Source organism: Zalophus californianus, chromosome 11 (genome assembly GCF_009762305.2).
Source record: "Zalophus californianus isolate mZalCal1 chromosome 11, mZalCal1.pri.v2, whole genome shotgun sequence".
Taxonomy (NCBI): Eukaryota; Metazoa; Chordata; class Mammalia; order Carnivora; family Otariidae; genus Zalophus; species Zalophus californianus.
The window spans coordinates 102,518,276-102,540,133 of NC_045605.1; the positions used below are offsets into that span (position 1 = coordinate 102,518,276).

The 21,858-nt window shown below is 36.5% G+C and overlaps 1 protein-coding gene across 3 annotated transcripts; it reads left to right on the forward strand.

Annotated features, from left to right (window-relative positions):
* The first annotated feature begins 243 nt into the window (after positions 1-243).
* Positions 244-20,152, forward strand: MS4A5 (membrane spanning 4-domains A5). 3 transcript variants are annotated; one of them, XM_027579292.1, is made up of 5 exons: positions 244-487; positions 4,204-4,332; positions 6,651-6,707; positions 7,679-7,831; positions 19,316-20,131. In XM_027579292.1, the coding sequence occupies exons 1-5, from the start codon at positions 335-337 to the stop codon at positions 19,397-19,399; spliced, it is 576 nt and encodes a 191-aa protein (XP_027435093.1). In that variant the 5' UTR covers positions 244-334; the 3' UTR covers positions 19,400-20,131. The 3 variants fall into 3 exon arrangements, with proteins under 3 accessions (XP_027435093.1, XP_027435096.1, XP_027435095.1); XM_027579295.1 differs by having other exon boundaries at positions 7,764-7,831; positions 19,316-19,377; XM_027579294.1 differs by lacking the exon at positions 4,204-4,332 and having other exon boundaries at positions 19,316-20,152.
* The last annotated feature ends 1,706 nt before the right edge of the window (positions 20,153-21,858 follow it).

Here is a 21,858-nt window from a genome sequence, read left to right on the forward strand (position 1 = left end):
TTCACAGATCATCTAGCCCAGTCTGATCAATGTACATATATGGAATCTGAAACCAAGAGAGGGGATGTGACTTGCCCAAGGTCACAGTGAGTTCCTGACTGAACTAGGACTACTGGGCAGGTCCTCTGAGCTCCAGTCCTGGGTATTTTACTCACTAACCTTGAGATCTCGACCAATCCTGAGATTCCATGACTCTGTGACTCTATGGTTCTATAATTCCAAGACAAAGAACAACAATTCCAGTGTTCCAGACAGCCTTGGTACAGAAGAACATGGTCTAGACTTAAGTACCATCAAGAACATTTTTTCATTTCAAAATATCAACTGCACCATCATGGATTCAAACACTGCACACAATCCTGTGTTTCTGGTATTTCCCCCAGATATCAATGTTCCTGGCTTGCAGTCAGCAGACCCTACAGCCACAACCTATGATACAAGCAGCCCTCTTCCAAAATTACTTGCTACAAAAATGAAAATCTTAGGGGTAAGTCAGATTTGCCCCAATGTATACTCTACTGAGGGTGTGTTATGGACTGTTTGTGCTCCCCATAATTCATAGTTGAAACCATAATTCCAGTGTAATGGTGTTTGGAGGTGGAGCTTTTTGGGGGTAATTACTTCATGATGGTAAAGCCCTCATGAATGGGATAAGAAGAGGTCAGAGAGGTAGCTAGCTCTCTTTCCACCATGTGAAGTTACAAAAGAGAAGTTGGTGGTCTGCAACCCAGAAGGGGTCTACACCAGAACCCAACCATGCTGGCACCCTGATCTCAAACTTTCAGCCTACAGATCATGAGAAATAAATTTCTGTTTTTTATAAGCCACCCAGTCTATGAACCATGGGCTTAAACAACCACCCCCAGCAGGGTGTCACAGATTCTACCACTTTGCAATAGAAGCTGAACTAAGATGGGGGTGGGGGTGGGGAGAAGAGGGAAAGAAATGTCTGGAGGCAAATGTTTCAAGGTAGGAGCTAAATCCAACTTTTATTTCCATCCAGTTCAGGAAGTATATGTCACATTTCTAAACCAATTATGTACAAGGTTCTATGGAGAGGAAGATATAAAATGAATAAGCCAAAATCCCTAGGCTCTTGAAGATTGCAGTTAAAGTAAAAATCTCCAAACTCACTACCTAGGAGTTTTTTTCATAGTCAAGTTCAGAGAAAAGAAAGAAAATCAAGTAGAAGTCAATAGATCAGATTTTATATCCTGGGTTACTGAGTTCTACAGTTTTACATTTTCCCAGTCAAGACTCAGAATTCAGTTTCACAGTATTATACGGTATTTTTACATGTGGGGTTTTTGAAGAAAATCCCCTGAATACTGTAAATGTTCATCTCTCCACCCACTTATCCATTTCATGACTATTAATTATTTTTTATTTACCAATCTCCTTTCAGAAAATGTGATTCAGTATGTTTAAGGCTGTGATAGTATCTATATCTTATAAAATATTTGTCATCTCAACCCCAAGCCTTCAAGAGTGGAAAATAGAAAGAAACTGACTTTTCCCAGAAAAAAAAAAAAAAAAAGTAGAGAAAGATGGCCCACTGACATGCAGAAAAGGGCCATTAGTCTTAAACTGCTTTAGCATCTATTCAAATATAATGGTACTGAAACTTCTGCTAAAGAGTTCAAATTACTTTAACAAATATGGATTGAACTATGGGCAAAAAACTATGTTAGACACTATGGGGGTTACAGAAATAAATAACTATTTATTTATTAAATAATAAATAAGCTAGCTAAACCTAGCTTCTCTCATTGAGGAGAGAATACATAATTTCGAAAGAAAAAAATAACAATATTAAATACCACGTCTCACAGTAGCATCTAAAAAGAGCCATAAATGGCTGGGGGTGAGAGGCAGGGGAACCCAGAGAGGGAACAGTTACTTCTATCTAAAAGCAATGGGACAACGTTATGGCAATTTTGGCATTGAGTCTGAACACTAAAGAAGTGATGGAATTTTAATAACTAGATATGAAAGGGGAGGAGGAAAGCAGAATATTCTAGATTGAGAAAGCACCATGAACAAAAAACTCCTGGTAGCATAGTTTGGGAATGACAAAAGAGCCGGGAGGAAGCGCATTAGACTCGAAAGATTAAAGGGGATTAAAAGACAAACAAAAAAAAAAAAAAGAAAGAAGAAAAATCAGGATGGATAAATACACTGCAGTACATTCATACAAGGGAATGTTATTCAGTGCTCAAAATAAATAAGCCATCAAGCCATGAAGATACATGGAGGAAACTAAAATATGCATTTCTAAGTGAAAGAAGCCAGCCCGTAAAGACAACAAACTATATGATTCCAACTATGTGACATTCTGGAAAAGCCAAAAAATGGAGACAAAAAGATCAGTGGTTGCCAGGGGATGGAGCAGAGAGGGAGGGATGAATAGGTGGAGGACAGAGGATTTTTAGAGCAGGAAAACTATTCTGCACAATACTATAATCATGGATACATGTCATTACACATTTGTCCAAACCCACAGAATGTACAACAGCAACAGTGAAGCCTGATGTAAACTATGGATTCTGGCCGACAATGATGTGTCAGTGTCGGTTCAATTGTAACAAATATACCACATTGATATGGGATATTGATAGTGGGGGAAGCATTGGGAGAGGGAAACAGGAAATAGATGGGAACTTTGTACTTTTCACTCAGTTTTGCTGTGAACCTAAAACTGCTTTTAAAAAATAAAGCCTAGTGATGCCTGAGTGGCTCAGGTGGTTAAGCCTCCGCCTTCAGCTCAGGTCATGATCCCAAGGGTCCTGGGATCCAGCCCCGCATCGGGCTCCCTGCTTAGTGGGGAGCCTGCTTCTCCCCCTCCCTCTGCAGCTCCCCCTGCTCGTGCTCTCTCGCTGTCAAATAACTAAATAAAATCTTTAAAAAAATAAAAAATAAAAATAAAGCCTATTAACTTAAATAAAATGGTAAGTATGTACCGTAAATTTTGTTATAGATATTTTACCAACATTTTTTTAAAATGTGAAAAATAATATTTTGGGGAGAAAAGGAAACAACCAGGAAGGTAATTTGGAGACCTAATTGCCAAGAATCTTAGAGCCATCCCTACTTAGACTTTACAATATTGACAAGTAGCTTCCAATCTGTAAAATCAACAAATCACCTAAGGAGCTTTATAAAATGTGTATACCAAGTCCCCAGGCCTTGTTCCAGAACTACTGAATATCAATTTTGAGGGAGTTGGGGGGGGTTGAAATCTGTATTTTGTAAACACTTCTCTGAATTTGATGACCACCAGATTTAGGAGCTTCATTTCAAAGAAATTGAGAAGAGTAACCAGACTGGTTCTGTTTTGCAATCTTACTTCAGCACTGACGTAACACTGGAATAGAGAAAAAGGAAGCTGGTGCAGAAAAGCCAGTTAGAAAACAATTTTAATAGTTTAGATGAATGGATAGTGGCTATTGAGTTGAACTTACTCAAATGGACTTGGACTTGAGGAAAAGAATATCCTTCACAATTCACCTACTTAAAGGTCATAGTTGCTATGGGAGTGAAAGAAAGGACTCAGAGAAGGTAGGTGGAGAGTAAGAGGGCAGAGAACAAACACACAGGGTACACCTTCCATTCTTTACGTCATTCTCACCAATCTTCCCTAGCAATCGTCAAACCACTGCTTTACTTTTTTTCATTATTTGTTTTATTTTTAATTTTTTGAGGAATCTCCATACTGTTTTCCATAATGATACATCCCTACCAACAGTGCACCACATTCTTACCAGCATTTGCTTCTTGTCTTTTTGATGTTAGCCATTTTAACAGATGTGAGGTCCTATCGCTTTGTGGTTTTGATTTGCATTTCCCCGCTGCTTGGAGAGTCTGACATGGTCTAATCTGGAGATTCCATTCAGTAAGTATAGGATATAGGTTATAGGGCCTGAGAGTCCACATCTCTAATTCTCAGGTGATCCTAATGTTGCCAATCCATGGGCTACATTTTCCAGAGCACTGATTTAGATCATTTTACCTGTTACCAGATATCAGATAGAGGAATCAAGAAAACACCTGGGAGCATCATAAGGGGTTTCTACTAACCTTCCCCTCTTTATAAAAGAAGGTAATCACCAAATCCTTTTAACCAAAAGAAGATCGTGTATATTTTTGGAAAGGAAACCTACCATTTTGCTTTTTCCTTACCATAAATTTTTCCTCTATTTATAGGCTATGCAGATCCTGTTTGGAGTGATGAACTTTTCTTTTGGAGTTGTTTTCATTTTCACACTTGAAAATCCATACCCACGGTTCCCCTTTATATTTGTTTCAGGATATCCATTCTGGAGCTCCGTTTTGGTGAGTATAGTCAGTTGAGTTCAATTTGAAGCCATGACAACAGGGATACTAGGGAATTCTTAATTACAAAATGAGCTGCATTCAGTTGTAGGATATGCTTTGTAAAGGTAAAATAAAAATCAACTTTATTGAAATTATTTCCCCATTAATTCATCAGACTGCTGATGTTCCCATCATTGGGGCCTAAAGTTCCTTTGGGAATATGTCCTTGGGTCTTGATATCATTTGTCCATTCATTCATTCAAAATGAGTTGCTATCTGTGATAAGCCAGATACATAGTGGAAGGCAATGAGGCTCGAAAGGTTAATAATACATGGACCCTCACTATGAAAGACAGTATGAAGTTTCCTCAAAAAATTAAAAATAAAATGATCATATGATCTAGCAATTCCACTTCTGGGAATATATCCAAAGGAAATGAAAACCCTATGTCAAAGATATATCTGCAACTCCATGTCCATAGCAGCATTAGTCACAAAAGTCAAGACATGTAAACAACCTAAGTGTCCATCAACAGATGAACGGATGATAAAGAAGTGTGTATATATATATACACATACATACAGCCATAAAAAAAACAAGGAAATCCTGCCACTTGCAACAACATGGTTAGACCTTAAGGGCATTATGTTAAGTGAAATAAGTCAGACAGGGAAAGACAAATACTGCATGATCTCACTGATATTTAGAACTTTAAAAAATTCATAGATAAAGAGCTCAGATTTAAGGTTACCAGGGGCAGAGAGTGAGGAGAGAGGGGATGGAGGGTGGTGGTCAAAAGGTACAAGCTTCCAGTAATAAGATAAATAAGCACTAGGGATACAACGTATAACAGGATGATTTCAGTTAACACTGTTGTATGATATACATGAAATTTTTTAAGAGAGTCTCATCACAAAGAAAAATATTCTTTTTCTCCTCTTTTTCTTTTTCCTTTTCTTTTGGGGGGGGGTTGTATCTATATGAAATAATTGATGTGAAGTAAAATTATTATAATCATTTCACAATATATATAAGTCAAATCATTATGCATATGCCCTAAACTTATACAGTACTGTATGTTAATTACATCTCAATAAAACTGGGGAAAAAATAAACAAAAATAATAATACATGAGCCCTTCCTTCAAAGGGCGCTCAGTTTAGCAAGAAAGAAAACATGTAAAGAGATCATTTCAAGGTAATGTGATAAATGATATCACAGTGCTTGTGTAAGGAGAGATGAAAGATCAGTTTACTCTTTAGAGAAGTAAAGAAACAGGGAAAGCTTCTTAGATGTACCTTTGAGCTACACAGAGGCATTTACTTAATTACATCCAATAAGCATTATTTTAGCACCTAGTTTAGTGCCAGAGAATGGATGGTGTGTGGGAATTCAGGAAAAAGGCAGTTCTTGGTCTCAAGGTCTCTCAAGTAGAGAGTCAGATCATCACCATATGGTGTGAGGAGTGGTGACAGACATAGGAACTGCCTCTATAGGAAAGGTACCTATAAAAAGGAGGGGAAGACACCCAGAGACACTCCAGCTTGGCTGTGTTTTAAAGGGTGGGTGGTTAATCAGGATGAGAGCACACAGAGAGGAAGGATGGAAGGAATGGTAGAGAGTGGGGAATGGTTGGGCATAAGGGCTAGAGATATCCTGCTGCATGCCAAGGGAGAACCATGAACAAAAGGCTCAAGGTATGGGACAACACTTTCTATCCTGTAAGAGTGATGGTGAAGAAATGAGGCTGAAGAAATACAAGGCAGTGGGACTGGAAACTTAAAAATGCATATGCTGTAGTCCGATTTGGAGTTTCTACCAGATGACGCTATACCACATATGACTCACCTCCGTGGAAATTCTTGGGATTTTTTTTCAGAATGCCCAGCATATTAGCTGGCAGAACATGCTGGACTGCAAACGGGTATGACGGATGTTTCTTATAAGAATGACAGAATCTGATTTTATTGGTTGTGAACTGATTTGACACCAGTGTGGCATGATATCAAAGCTCAGTCCACAATAGCTATAAAAGGAAGGTAGATGAGAAAACTAAAGCCCAGTGAAGCTAAAAAAAAAAAAAAAAAAAAAAAAAAAAAAAAAAATCTCATGTTCAAATAGATAGTTAAGGCTAAAGCTAATTTCTAGTTCAGTATTTTGTCCACTCCTCATTTGTGGATAATCTTATCAGGCATCTCACCCTGCTCACTGCTCTGAGGATCGTGTGAATTAGGAAGGAAGACATGTGAACAAAGCACATAGAAGTCCATTCTCTGAGAACTTTTTAACATCAGTTAAGCAAGCCCATCACTAAAATATTTATTCTTTTTAATAGTTCATTAATTCTGGAGCCTTCCTAGTTGCATTGGAAAGAAAAACCACAGAAACTCTGGTGAGTTACATTTTCCCCTTCGCTAAAAATGTGTAACTTTGAAATAATGATTTTAACCTTGGAAGTGAATTTGGAAAATCATTAACCCACTATAATTCCACAAACTGTCAAGTACTGATACCAACCAACGTCACTGGGCTTTTGTCCATAGAATCATAAAACACTAACGCCAGAAGAGTTTTTTAGGTCATCCAGTTTCTTATTTTATATATGAAAACACTGAGGCATAGAATAAAAGCCAAGTTCCTAAACAAAATGGCAAAATGGGTCTCAGCATTCCAGTAACTCATCCATTCATTCTCTCTGTCATGCCAGACACTTTGAAAGGCACTAGTTTGACTCACATGATAGGCACACTGTGAAGACAACCTAATTAAAAAATAAATAAATAAAATAAAATAAACCTTATAAGCAGAAGTTCAAAATAAATAATAGTGTTAATGAATGCAAAAGTTTAACTTACAGATAAATTATAGTATTTTTACTTTTCTCAAAGAATCAAAAATGTGAGATATAATTAACAAGCCAATAAATTATTTCCAACACAGGACTTCTCCTGTAGGTTTGAAGTTTTAGAAAGGAATAAAAATTGCAAAGAAATACAATGTTTAGTTAAAAAGAGCCATAAAACAAAAATGCAAGTAGGTCATGACTTTTACCAGAGCATCAAAGTGCAGGGCAATGTGGCTACGCCTAAGTACCTCTTTTGTCCAGTGTGCACCCCTCCCCCCAACTAAATGGGAGTTAACTTATTAGGTACAGACTGTGGGGGATGGAAGGGTTATTAAAAGTTCACTGGATTCCCTCATACTCTGGCTGAGTGCCTGAAGCCCAAAGGGATGAAGTGTCTCATATATGATCACACAGCTGCTTTGTGGCATTGCAAAGCTGTGACTAAAACTCTCCCTCCAGTCTCCCCCACCATTGCTTTTTGTCTATAGACTCAGTGTTATGGTCTTCATCTCTTTCAGGTGAAGTTGAGCCAAATAATGAATTCTCTTAGTGCCCTGGCAGCAATAGCTGGAATCATTCTCCTCACATTTGGTCTCATTCTAGATCAACAATTCTTTTGTGGCTATGCTGAAACAATTAGTCAGTGTCAGGCTGTTGCTACCCTATTCACTGTAAGTATACTGCATTTTTATGGGGAGTAATGGGTGTAATCATAAAGATTTATTAGCATCTAATCAGCAAAATCCAAATAATGTTGTGGACACATGTATTTTCTTTTATTTACAAACATTTATAGAAATCATAATATCTGATAGGTTACACCAGGCATTGTGGAATAGAAAATAAACACATTATAACCCACAACTTGAGGAATTCACAGATGAGTAAAGAAGATAAAGCATATATACCAATGAGTCTAATATAAAAGGTACAGTGATATAGGAAGAAAAATGCAGGTATAGCAGTATGGTAGTGATTCACAGTCCCAGATATGTATTAGAATCTTAAGTGGAATACTTTTATGGTTTTGGTTTTGGCTTTAATATTCAGACTGGACTTCTGATAAAACATGGTATATATTGAAAACAGGCATTTATTTCTGCTCTTTCCAAAACACCACTATTATTAAGGGAATGGAAAAGATGTAAATCTACATGGAGAGAAAAATTAGTCAACAAGACCCATCAAAATTTGTCAAGAAAGCTGGAAAGTCATCAGTCACCTAAGGAAAAGGGAGTCTTCATAGAAGTAAAATATCACAGTTGCAAGAGTAGATATCTATCCTCATCTTTTTCCTGTACTTAGAAGGAAAACATCTTGTCTCTCACCATTAAGTATGATGTTGGCTGAGGGTTTTTAGATGGATTTGATCAAGCTGAAGAAGTTTCTTCTCTTCCTAGTTTGCTGAACATATTTACCATGTGTGTTGAATTTAGTGAAATGCTTTTTCTGTATCAACTGAGATGATCATGTGGTTTTTGTCCTTTATTCTATTGTTATGGTGCTTTGCACTGATTGACTTTTTTATCTTTTTTTGTATTATGTTCTGTTAATCACCATACAGTACGTCATTAGTTTTTGATGTAGTGTTCCATGATTCATTGTTTGTGTATAACACCCAGTGCTCCATGCAATACATGCCCTCCTTAATACCCATCACTTTTTTATCTTAAATAAAATAAATTTATCCTGGGATAAATCCCACTCAGTCATGCTGTATAATTCTTTTTAAATGTTGTTGGATTCAATTTTCTGGTACTTTGTTAAAGATTTTTGCGTCTTTATTTATAAGGGATCTTGGCCTATACTCATCTTTTCTTGTGATGTCTTTGGTTTTTGTGTCTGGTTAATACTGGCATTGTAGAATGAGTTGGAAAATATTGCTTCCGTTTATACTTTCTGGTAAATTTTGAGAAAAATTATGTTGAGTTTTCCATAAACATCTGGAAGACTTCACTGGTAAAGTCTCCTAGGTCTGGGTTTTTTTTTATTGTGGGAAGTTTTCTTAAATTACTTGTTATCAGTTTATTTAGATTTCCTATTCCTTCTTGGATCAGTTTCAGGAGTTTGTCCCTTATTGTCAGCCTGAGTGAATGAAGGAACATGACAATACTGATTTTCAAAAAGGCTGTCTTGGTAGTGCTGTGTTAGTAGAGTTGTCTACCAATAATCTAGAACCTTGAATTAGCATAGAGGAGATAAAATAGCCAAGAGTATAAGCCCACCACCATCAATGGCATCAGTCATTTTGAGGGAGGGTAGTTTTGTTCCAGTCACCTTGAGTGGAAGCAGTCCAGTTCCTAACTCTGAGGAGCTTGGGCCACCTGTGTATTAGCTGTCCTATCTTTTAGACCATTTGATTTTGTAAAGTTTCTAGAGGACTATACCTTAATGTCTATAATAAGTGTGGTAGTGGTGGTGGTGGTGGTGGTGATTTTAGTAAGATCTTTTCAAGTGTACTCTTTCCCTGATGATAGTTCCAAAATAACCAGTCACCTGCCTAAGGTCACAAAGAATGATTAATTAGATGGCTGGCAAGGAAAAGCAGTCCACATCTGTTAGTGGGAAAAACTGACAAATTTATTATATAATCAGAGTTATCAGAATGAAAGTCAAACCATTCACTGAGATGTAATACAGAATTAATTTCTGAGAATTTAGTCAATGATTACCAGGAAGTAAGAAGAAAATAGGGATAGTGAAGGCCTTGAAAAATCCACCCCTGCCTGCTGACTCAAGAAATCAGCAGCCTCCGACAGGTGGAATATATGAAGAAGAGTCTCTCCTACGGCCATACAGCCAATTTCCTACATATAGACAAGACTACAGAAGGTTCTTAAAAGATTTTAATGAGTAGTCTAAGATAATTGGTCCTAGAAAGGATATTGGTCAAAGAGACATATTACTTATTAGTCCTGGTGGCTGGCTAACAAGACATAACTCTTTTCCTAGGATTTATTCTTATAGATACACAAAAATATAGATAAAAGGCAGATAGACAGACAGGATGGTTAGTGGCAAAGCTTTGGCAGACCATCTATTTCTTCACCCCCACCCCACAAAGGGAAAAGAAAACAAGAACAAGCATGAAGGGATAATGAAAGAGTCCTGGGAAACCTGACTCCTAGGACAAATAAAATAAACCTTACCCAATAAAAAGTGCTAGATCGCCTCATCAACATAGATGTGCAAACCCTGGACAGGGTTGCTCACAGGCAGCCAGTGGATAGCCATTAAGTGAGTCAAAAGACCAGAACTGTAATAGTGAGGGATCTGACAAGACCTCTCTGGGGCCTCTGTGACTGTCTAGCACCTTCAAAGACCACCAGGAAAATCAATGACAGTTAAAAGCTGAATTTATTAAATTTGCTAATCAAGGGAGAGCATGGGTCTCAGACACAATAGGGGGAAACAGAAAAGGGCATTTATAGGATTTCATCAGCTGGAGGAGTCATAAGGTAATTTTAGGGGAGAGTAACAGTAGTCTGGAAAGGAACTGGTTAGATTTGCAAACTAGACAAGTTTTAGAGACAGCCAATGGTCTAATTTTTGGAAAACATGAATTCACATGGAATTACCATTAAAACATCTCTCTGTGGCCATATTTTGAACATAAAGCTCTGAGACATCTTATGTTAAAATCTTGAACTTAGATATTTGGTCTTGCGTATCATGCTTTGATACATCAATTTGCTGAGTCAAAGTACAGTTATTTTTTAAATCATGGTTTCTTTTCATTATCAATTCTCAGTAATCTTAACTAAAACAAAAACTAAAAACTATGAAAATTACCAAAAAGAAAAAGTAGAAGCAACTGGACTGATACCTAACTTCTCAAAAGCAACAATAAAGGCCAAAAGACTGAACAATATAATATCTTCAGCATTCTGAAAAAAATAACTGCCAACCAATAGCCTATCACTCACCACCCATTACTGTGATATAGATACATACATACATACATACATATACACATACACAACGGAATATTACTCAAACATAAAAAAGAATGAAGTCTTGTCATTTGCAATGACATGGCTGAAGCTAGAGTGTACTATGCTAGGTGAAATAAGTCAAAGAAAGACAAATACCATATGATTTCACTCATATGTGGAATTTAAGAAACAAAACTGATGAACAAAGCAGGGGAAATAAAGAGAGAGTCAATCTAGGAAAGAGACTCCTAACTATAGAGAAAAAACTGAGGGTTGCTGGAAGGAGGTGGGCAGAGGATGAGCTAGGTGTGTGGTGGGCATTAAGGAGGGCACTTGTGATGAGCACTGGGTGTTGTATGGAAGTGATGAATCACTGAATTCTACCACTGAAACCAATATTACACTATATGTTAACTAACTAGAATTTAAATAAAAACTTGAAACAGAAAAAGGAGAAGAAAAATATCTTACAAGAATGAAGTGAAATGAAGAATTTTTAGAGATACAAAAATTGAGCTTGCCTCCTGCAGACCAGAATTAAAGGAATAAAGAATGAACTCCAAATAGAAAGAAAACGATAGCACAATGAGATGCAAAAAGGAATGAAGAACAAAGAATGTGATAAACATGTGGACAAATACAAGTGAATACTGCTTGTGTAATGCAGTAATAATATATATTGAGATTAAAAATACAGTATTTAAAATACCAGTCAGCATTAACATATAAGTAGAGAAGGGAGAAAATGGTGTTTTTGTTAGTTGTGTTTGTTAAGGACCTGAGTTTTCTCTGAGAAGAGCATGAAGGTTTGAAGAACTTTTAGACTTTGATGTGTTTTAACACTTAATGGTACCATCAAAAGTAAAAAACTAGAACTAATAGATATATTTAGTCTATTATATCCAACAACAAAGAATACACAATTTTGTAACACATACCAACAAAAGATGACTATATATTGGTAAATATGACAATTCCAGATTAATACCAAAGATTGAAGTCCTAGTGTATGACCTATGCAATAAAACAATAAGCAATGATAAAAATAATTTTAACCTGTGGTTGGATATTAAGCAGTAGGTTTCAAAGGAATTATTGGATCAGGAAAGAAATCATAATATGAATCCAAAGATGTTCTGAAATGAAAGCTCAAAAACTTGAGGGCGAAGGTAAAGCAATACTTTTAAGGCAATTCATAGCTTGGAAATGTAGATACTATAAAATATGAAACTTTGAAAAATAATGGCCCAAATATTAATCTCAGGGATTAAAGGAGAGAAAATTAGTCCAAAGAAAGAAGAACAAAGGAATTAATATACAATGACAAGAGAAGAAATTAGTAAAAACAAAACAAAACAAAAATCACGCACACATTAGACAGGATCAAAATAGCCAATGATTGGCTTACTGAAAATACTAGTAAAGTATACAAATCCTTTTTTTCTGGTTATGACAGAGTAATTTATATCAGAGCATCTCTCTAGTGAAAACCACTTTTATTAAAAGCTTATTAAAATAACAAAAAACTTCCAAATGTTTGAATATACACAAAAGAAACCATGGCAGCCAGGATTTAAAGTGCAAGGATCCTCTGAGAGTTGTACACATTGAATGAACTAAACCCAAAATTCTCCATCACTTTTCTCCACAAGTTATTTGCTGACACCTAAGATGTGTAGGATGCAAAGCTCAGAAGCCAAGTTGATAAGAAGCTAAGAGGCTAAAAGGCCAAGAAGAGATTTCGGCAGTCATGCAGTACGGCAGACACAAACACATTGTTCAGAGTCTACCATGGAGTAGTGGGGTCTGGTAAACACCCCAAAATTTCACTTCTGAAGAAAGACTACACCCTAGAATTAAGGACAAAGGAAACAGACCAGCCTCACAAAACTGAAATTCGTCCTTGAATTATTTGGTCATGGTAACCTTCTCCTAATCTGTCTGATGGAAGAAAATTAATTCATCCCTAGAGGAAGATAACATAATTTAGAATTTCTACCATTTCTTGCATACTACATTTGTTATTAAGTGTAAAACAAAACAAAACAAATTAGTCATACCAGAAGATAGGACTGAACATCTAAAAAATAAAAACAAAATAATCAAGGCATCTGGGTGGCTCAGTTGTTTAAATGTCTGCCTCTTGATTTTGGCTCAGGTCATGATCTCAGGATCCTGGGATCGAGGCCCAGGTCAGGCTCTGTGCTCAGTGGGGAGTCTGCTTTAGGATTCTCTCTCTCCCTCTCTCTCAGCCCCTTCCCCCACTCTCTCTCTCTCACTAAGATAAATAAATCTTTAAAAAAAATAATCAATGATTGAAACCACCTCAGTGGTAACCCAGATGGTAAGGTCATCAGATATAAACTTGACAATAAACATGGCTGTTCTATCCAAGAGAGAAGAGAATGAGTTGGAGAATATTATGGGACACTGAAACCCATTAGAAAGAAGTCATTGGAATTTATAGAACTGCAACTAAGCACTCAGTAGATGGGGCGAACAGCATATTAGACACTTCAGAAGTGCACAGGAAGAGAATCAGTGTAAAATATGAAGACTAATGCCCAAAGAGAAGAAAATGATATAAAATATTAGAAAGAACAAACATAAGGGACATATGGAGCAGAACAGAAAAAAAAGGTGCCCCATATACAACTGAAGAACCACAAGAGAGAAAATGAAAATGCAGCACAGAACAATGCTCACAGAGAGAATGGCTGATGATTTTGTAAAGGAATCAAAGATAAGACATGAACCACAAACAGGAAAATACAAGGAAAACTACATAAAGCACATGATACTTAAATTTCTGAGGGAAAAAAATGTATAAAGAGCAAAACCTAAAAAGAAGCTGGGGGTGGGGGCAGAGGTGAATACATTACATTCAAAGGAACAAAGGTAAACTTCCAACTGACTTTTCATTTGGAGGCCTGACAGAGGCCAAAAAACATTGGAATGACATTTTAAACTGCCGAAATAAAATACTGCTAATCCAGAATTCAGTGTTCAGTGAAAATGTTCTTTAAAAGTAAAGTTGAAGTAAAGATATCAGACTAACAAACCTGAAAACAATTGGTATTGGCAAATTAGTCCTGAACACAGTAATTACTAGTAAGAATACTGAATCAGTAATCAAAAACCTCCCCAAAGAGGAAAGTCCAGACCAGATGGCTTCACTGGTGAATTCTGCTAGAAATTTAAAGAAGAATTAACACCAATCCTTAAGCTCTTCAAAAAAATAGAAAAGAAGGATCCAAATTCATTTTATAAGCCCAGGATTACCCACACCAAAACCAGACAACTATGCTACAAGAAAAGAAAATTTCAAGCCAATATCCCTGATGAACATATATGCAAAAATCCTCAATACATTGTTAGCAAACTGAATTCAATAGTATATTAAAAGTCTCCTACACTATTATCAAGTGGTATTTATTCCAGGGATGCAAGGATGGTTCAACATACACAAATCATTAATGTGATATACCACATTAACACAATGAAGGATGAAAATCATATGACCATCTCAATTGATGCAGAAAAAGAATCTAACAAAAGTCAACATGAAAAAATTTAAATTCTCAACACACTGAGATAAAGGAGCATACCTCAACATAATAAAGGCCTTATATGACAAGCCCATAGCTAACATGATACTAAACAGTGAAAAGCCAAAACTTTTCCTCTAAAATCAGGAACAAGACAAAGATGCCTAGTCTCGTAATTTCTATTCAACATAGTACAAGAAGTCCTGGCCAGAGCAACTGGGGGAAGAAAGAAAGAAAAAAAGAATGAAAGGGAAGAGGAAGGGAAGGGAAGAGAAGAGAACAAAGGAAAAGCATCCAAATCAGAAAGGCAGAAGTAAAAATATCTGTTTGCAGAGGACATATACCTAGAAAACCCTAAAGACTCCACCAAAAAACTATTAGAATAAAATAAATTCAATAAGATTGCAGGATACAAAAATCAATATACAAAAATCAGTTTCAGTTGCATTTCTACACACTAATAAAGAGCTATGAGAAAGAAATTAAGAAAACAATCACATTTGCAATTGCATCAAAAAAGATAACGTACTTAGGAATAAATTTAATCAAGGAGGTGAAAGATCTGTACACTGAAAACTTTAAGACAACGATGAAAGAAATTGAAGACACAAATAAATGGGAAGATATCCCCTGTTCATGGATTGGAAGGATTAATATTGTTAAAATGTCCATACTACCCAAAGCAATATACAGATTTAATGCAATCCCCATCAAAACGCCAATGGCATTTTTCTTAGAAATAGAAAATAGTCCTAAAATTTTATGGAACCACAAAAGACCCCAAATAGCAACAGCAATCTTGAGAAAGAAAGAAAAACAAAGCTGAAGCCATCACATTTCCTGATTTCAAACTATACTACAAAGATATAGTTATCAAAACAGCAGGGTATAAGTATACAATAGACTCAGATCAGTGGAATGAATAGAGAGCCCAGAAATAAGCCCATGCATATATGGTCAATTAATTTACAACAAAGGAGCCAAGAATATATGACAGGGAAAGGACAGTCTCTTCAATAAATGGTATTAGGAAAATTAAACAGCCACACACAAAGAAATGAAAGTAGACTACTGTCTTACACCATACACAAAAATCAATTCAAAATAGATTAAGGACTTGAATGTAAGACCTAAAACCATAAAACTCCTAGAAGAAAACACAGGTAGTACACTACTTGATATCCATCCTGGCAATGATTTTTCGGATTTGACACCCAAAGCAAAAGCAACAAAAGCAAAATAAACAAGTGGGGCTACATCAAACTAAAAAGCTTCTGCGCAACAAAAGAAACCACCAATAAAATGAAAATGCAGCCTATGGAATAGGAAAAAAATTTACAAATCACATATCTAATAAGCAAAATATATAAAGAATTTGTACAACTCAATAGCAAAAAAAAAATTAAAAAATGGACAGAGGATCTGAAGAGACATTTTTCGAAAGAAGACATTACAAATGGCTAACAGGTACATGAAAAGATGCTCAGTATCATGAGCCATCAGGAAAATGCAAATCACAACCACAGTGAAATATCACCTCACATCTGTTAGAAGGTTATTATCAAAAAGACAAGAAATAACAAGTGTTGGTGAGGTTGTGGAGGAAATGGAACCCTTGTGCACTAGTGGTGGGAATGCAAGTGCACTTGTGCAACCACTATGGAAAACAACATGGAGCCTCCTCAAAAATTAAAACTACTATATAATCCAGCAATTCCACTTCTGAGTATTTATGAGAAAGAAAACACTAACTCAAAAAGATATGAACATCTTCATATTCATTGCAGCATCATTTACAATAGCCAAAACATGGAAACAAGCTAAGCATCCACCAATGGATGTATATGTGGTACATTTACAATGGAATATTATTCATTGCCAAGAAAGAAGGAAATCCTACCATTTGCAAAAACGTGAAAGGACTTTGAAGATTCTATGCTAAATGAGATCTCCATCTGACTAGATGGAGAAAAACAAATACTGTATAATATCACTTACATGTGGAATCTTAAAAAAGCCACATTCATAAAAACAGAGTGGAACAGTGGTTACCAGGGGCTGTGGGGTGGAGAATTTGGACTGATGTTTGCCAAAGAGTACAAACTTCCAATTAGAAGATGAAAAAGTTCTGGAGATCTAATGTACAGCATTGTGCGTATTGTTAGCAATACTGTATTATATACTTCAATGTTGCAAAGAGATTAGATCTTAAATTGTTCCCATTACAAAAAGTGAAATGATAATTATGTGACATGAGAGAGGTGTTATCTAATGCCACAGTGGTAATCATATTGCAACATATAAATGCTTCAAATCAACACACTGCACGCTTTGTGCACACAATGCACACACACAATGTTATATGTCAATTATATCTCAAGTTAAAAAAAAAAAGCAAGGCACAGAATGGGAGATAATCTCCTCAATGCATATATCTGACTAAAGACCCATGTCCAGAATATATTAAGCACATGTGAATATTAATAATAAAAAGACCAAAAAAAATGAGTAGGACTTGAACAAGCACTTCACAGTAAAAGATTTGCCAACAGCCAGTAAGCATGTAAAAACGTGCTCAACATTATTAGTTACCAGAGGAATGCAAATTCAAAATCACAATGTTTGTATGCACAGCAGAATGACTTTAATGAAAAGGACTGGCAAAAGAAAATCTTGGCAGGAATGTAAAGCACATGGAATTCTTATACATTTTTGGTGGGAATGTAAAATGGCTCAGCCACATTGGAAAACTCTTTGGTAGTTTTTATCAAAATCAACAAGGCCTATTTTATGTCTTAGCAATATATACAAGAATGTTCACAGAAAATCTATTCATAACAGTTAAAAACTAGAAACAATTCAAATGTCTATCAAGAACAGAGTGGCTAGAGAAACTGGTTATTCAAAGAACAGAATACTACTTAGCAACAAGAAAGAAAACACACTACTGATACATGCAACAGCATGGATGAATCTGTCCATTATACTGAACAAACAAATTCAGATACAAAAATGAACAAGCAAAGTTATTAAATGGTGTTAGTAATCAGAACAGTGGTTGCCTCTGGCTGGGGTAGGGGGAGTGACTGGGAAGGGACATAAGCGAACTTACTGCGGTGATACATGTTGATATGGAAATCAAAACAGGGTAAAATACATATATATTTACATATAAAATCTGATATGGTAAAAGAAGTGGAAAATATTTTTAAAGCAGATAACAGCAGTTTCAATGCTTTTACAAACAAAGAATGAATATAACTAACAAAAAGTCAAAAACATAATTTAAAAACTGGACCAGATTATGAGGAAGGAATTTACAAAAATGCAAATGTGGTGGCCAAATATACTCGGAGTGATGTTTGAATTCACCAGAAGTCAGGGAAATGCCAATTAAATTAATACTGGACTAGGATACATTTATTAGATTGGCAAAAATTAAAATTATAAAAATTATCACAGGTAGGGAAATGGTGAAAAGGATGTTCCTGTGTATTGGTGGCAGAAATCTGAAATGTTACTACCATTTCGGAAAGGAAGGAGGCATTTATTTATATGAAAGATATCCAGGTAGCTATCTCCATAGCAATTAAACACCTACATATAAGGCCATGTGTACAAGAATGCTTATTGCAGCATTATTCAGAGCGTTAAGAATGAACAAACGTGGGACACCTGGGTGGCTCAGTCCTTAAGCATCTGCCTTCAGCTCAGGTCATGGTCCCAGGGTCCTGGGATCAAGCCCCGCATCGGGCTTCCTGCTCCGCGGGAAGCCTGCTTCTCCCTCACCCACTCCCCCTGCTTGTGTTCCTGCTCTCACTATCTCTCTCTCTGTCAAATAAATAAATAAAATCTTTAAAAAAAAAAAAAAATGAATGACCAAAGACAACAGAAGAAGAGGAAAAGTAAATCAATTATTTCCTGTCACTAAAGAATAAATGAATTATGGCAACTATACCAGGAGATATTATTATGTGGCCATTAAAAACCATGTGACTCTAAAATAAACAATATTTTAACCTATACTCAAAACATGTAGAAAGATACAGTTGCAGAACAGAATGTTAACCATATATATGACCTTCACAAACTTTCACTGGCAGAACACTTGTATGTCCAGCCTCTGGGTTCCTAACAAGGTGTGTATCCTGTTCATGCTCTCTGTTGCCAAAGCAAAGAATTTTGAAATTGGTCTCTAGCAGTGATAAAAAGAACAGAAGATGGTCCTATTCGCCTATGCTTCTTTCTGTGTGTGTTTTTCTACACGTTCCTCTTTTGTCCGTGCCTTTAGGGTTTTTACCCTCTTTTTCTTTCCTTTTCTATTTCTGCTTCTATTTTTTTTCCTATTTCTTAACCTTTCTTTCTCCTTCAACAGACCACTTTTTCACATTATTTCTTTGTATTGTATAGATTTATGAAATGGAACATTTCTGCATATGATATAGAAAGCAGATTGTTTTGTATGACTTTCTCTAAGAAAATAATGTGCTGTCCTGTGCTGAAACAGCTGTATGCTCTCGTGATCCTCCACTATTTACTTCCTAAGCATCCGATACAGTTGAGACATGTGGGAGAGATTTTCTTAAATGGGCATTGCTACCTCACTGTCATTAGAAAAACCATTATTGTGCTAATACCGTGATTCTTTTTTCTTCTTCTTCTTCTGTTACAGGGAATTTTGATTATGTTGATGGCCTTCAGCATTATTGAATTATTCATCTCTCTGTCCTTCTCAGTTATGAGGAGACCCTTTTAATGTTGTGACTAATGGTGCTGAATATCACCATGGGAATAAAGAGGTGTTATAATATCACCAAGAAGTGAATTATGTTTGTGAGAAAAAGCCAGAAGGAACATAGAATCTTAAGACTGGCAACTGTTGGAAGCAAAGGGGAGTAACTTAAGAGAGTGGGGTCTGGGAACACTTTTGGCTGATAAAACACATCCTGCCTCTTTGCAATGCCATCTCTTCCTCTCCCCAAATCACATCGTCATCTTGGTGCCACCTCCTCTGTTAGTCATGCATGCACTGAACCGAAGGACAGCAATGTAGCATTGCCACTGTACAGAGAAATGAACCAAAGCCCACGATGTGAAGTGACCAGGTCTATGACATCTCCTGCTGATTTCTCTAAGAGACTCAACCTCGTGGCTCCATGGTTGTGTGGAAAAATGAGTTGGTTGGAAGAATGGCTTGGCCCACAGATTTTGCATTGATACAGCAAGATCATCAATGTGAGCCACTCATGACAACTAGAATAGTAACAAGGAGGACATATGTTGGTTGAAAGCCACTATAACGTTCCAGGAACCATGCTAAGTGTTTTTTGTGTATTACTCATTTAACCTCACAAAAAGTCTAAGAGGTACTAAGCATACCCATCAGCTCCAAAATTTTCTTGTGCCCTTGTTTTGTTTCTTTGTTTTTTGATGAGAACACATAACATGAGATCTATCTTCTTAACATATTTTAGTGTACAATCTGTATTAGTAACTAAGTACTCTGCTGTACAGTAGATCTCTAGAACTTACTCATTTTGCATAACAAAAACTTTATACCCATTGAAAAACAAAGGCCAATTTAACTTTACTGCACATTCAAATCACCAGAGGAACTTCAATAACCCACGCTGCCCCCCCGCCCCCAAATGCACCAGATACCACCCAACAGCAATTAAATCAGAATGTGGTGAGAGCCTGGCATCAATAGTTTTTAAAGATCTCTAGGTGATTCCAATGCAGAGCTTCTCTCGAGCTTAATGGAAGGCAATTGGATTCTGGTAACTGCTTTTGCATTCAGTCTGATGTGATATCTCATGTTCTGTAGCCTGTGGAGATGATAGACGTAAACTTGTGGAAAGGGAAACTAAAGTCTTGGTATTATTATGAGAGCTGTCTTGAGATCACAGACCTCCTGAGAGAGCCTCAAGAACTCCGGGAGATTCCCAGGCCTCACAGGGAGACGGCTGCCTTACGTTGTATTTCCTTCCACTGACTGAACACCTGCTAAGTATTAGGGATCTTCCTTCTGTCATCCCAGCTGTCATGACAGCCCTCTGAGGTAGGTACATCTAGTCTGTGTCCACAGACATGAAAACTGAAGCTCAAAGTGGTTGATTTTTCTGAGACCACAAAAGGGAGTAAGATTTAGAACCAGGATTTGAGTCAAGATGCCCAACTCCAAATCTCGGCATCCTTTGCTTCTTTTGGCATAGAAAACATTTAGCATATGCAAAGAGATAAACTATCAGATTTTCATTTCTGCCATAAGCTGGAAGGAGAAAGGCCTATGGGTACATATGTGAGGGCAGGAGGCAGGGGAGTGAGATTCTAATGAAAAATATTTATTTAAAAAATTTATTTCCAGTGGAATCATGTTCTGATGAAAAATATCTGGTGCCTGAGTGAGGCTGAGATGTGTGGGTATGTGAGATAATTAAGGGTGAGAATCCCCATCACCTAACAGTAAGGGCTTTTAAGTCAGACCTAGGTCTAAATGTCAGTTTTACAATTTAAAGCTTAGTGACTTGAACAAGTTATTTAACCTTTGTGAGCTTTAAACTCCTAGACTAAAATGCAATAATATTACCTACCTAATGGGTTTACCATGAGCCTTAAATGAAATGTGAACTAATTTAATCAGTGCCTTGAACTTAAAAATCACATGGTAAATGGTAGGTTTTCTTTTAAATTTATAATTGAGGTTTTTTTTTTTTTTTGCTTTCCAAGCATCACTTTTTATCACATATGTGGCTTTGGGCCAGTTTCCCTCATTTCCTGATTGTTAGTCCCCACAATTATAAAATGGAATCAATACTATAGGTGTTATATGGACAGTGCTTGGCATATAAGTAGGTGCTCAAATCATTTTATTTGCCTGTTAAAAATATAAAATAGTCCCTCAGGACAGAAGGAAGGCCTCGTAAACTACAAAGCTCTCCTGATGCTGGGTAGCACTGTGATAATCATCTGGATGGGAGAACTAAAGCAGAATCACAATCCCTCACAGCAATCAGAAAATCCAGCCCCACTTTAAAGGGACATATAGACAAATGGCTGAGTGAGGCAAGGACACAAGTAATTATGATGTAGAATGTAGTTTCCACAGGAGATGCAAAATGTTCCAAGGACCAAAAAAAAAAAAAAAAAAAAAAAAGGAGTTTGGAGGTAGAGTTCGGAATAAAAGGAAGGCAAATATGAACTAAATTAAAGTTT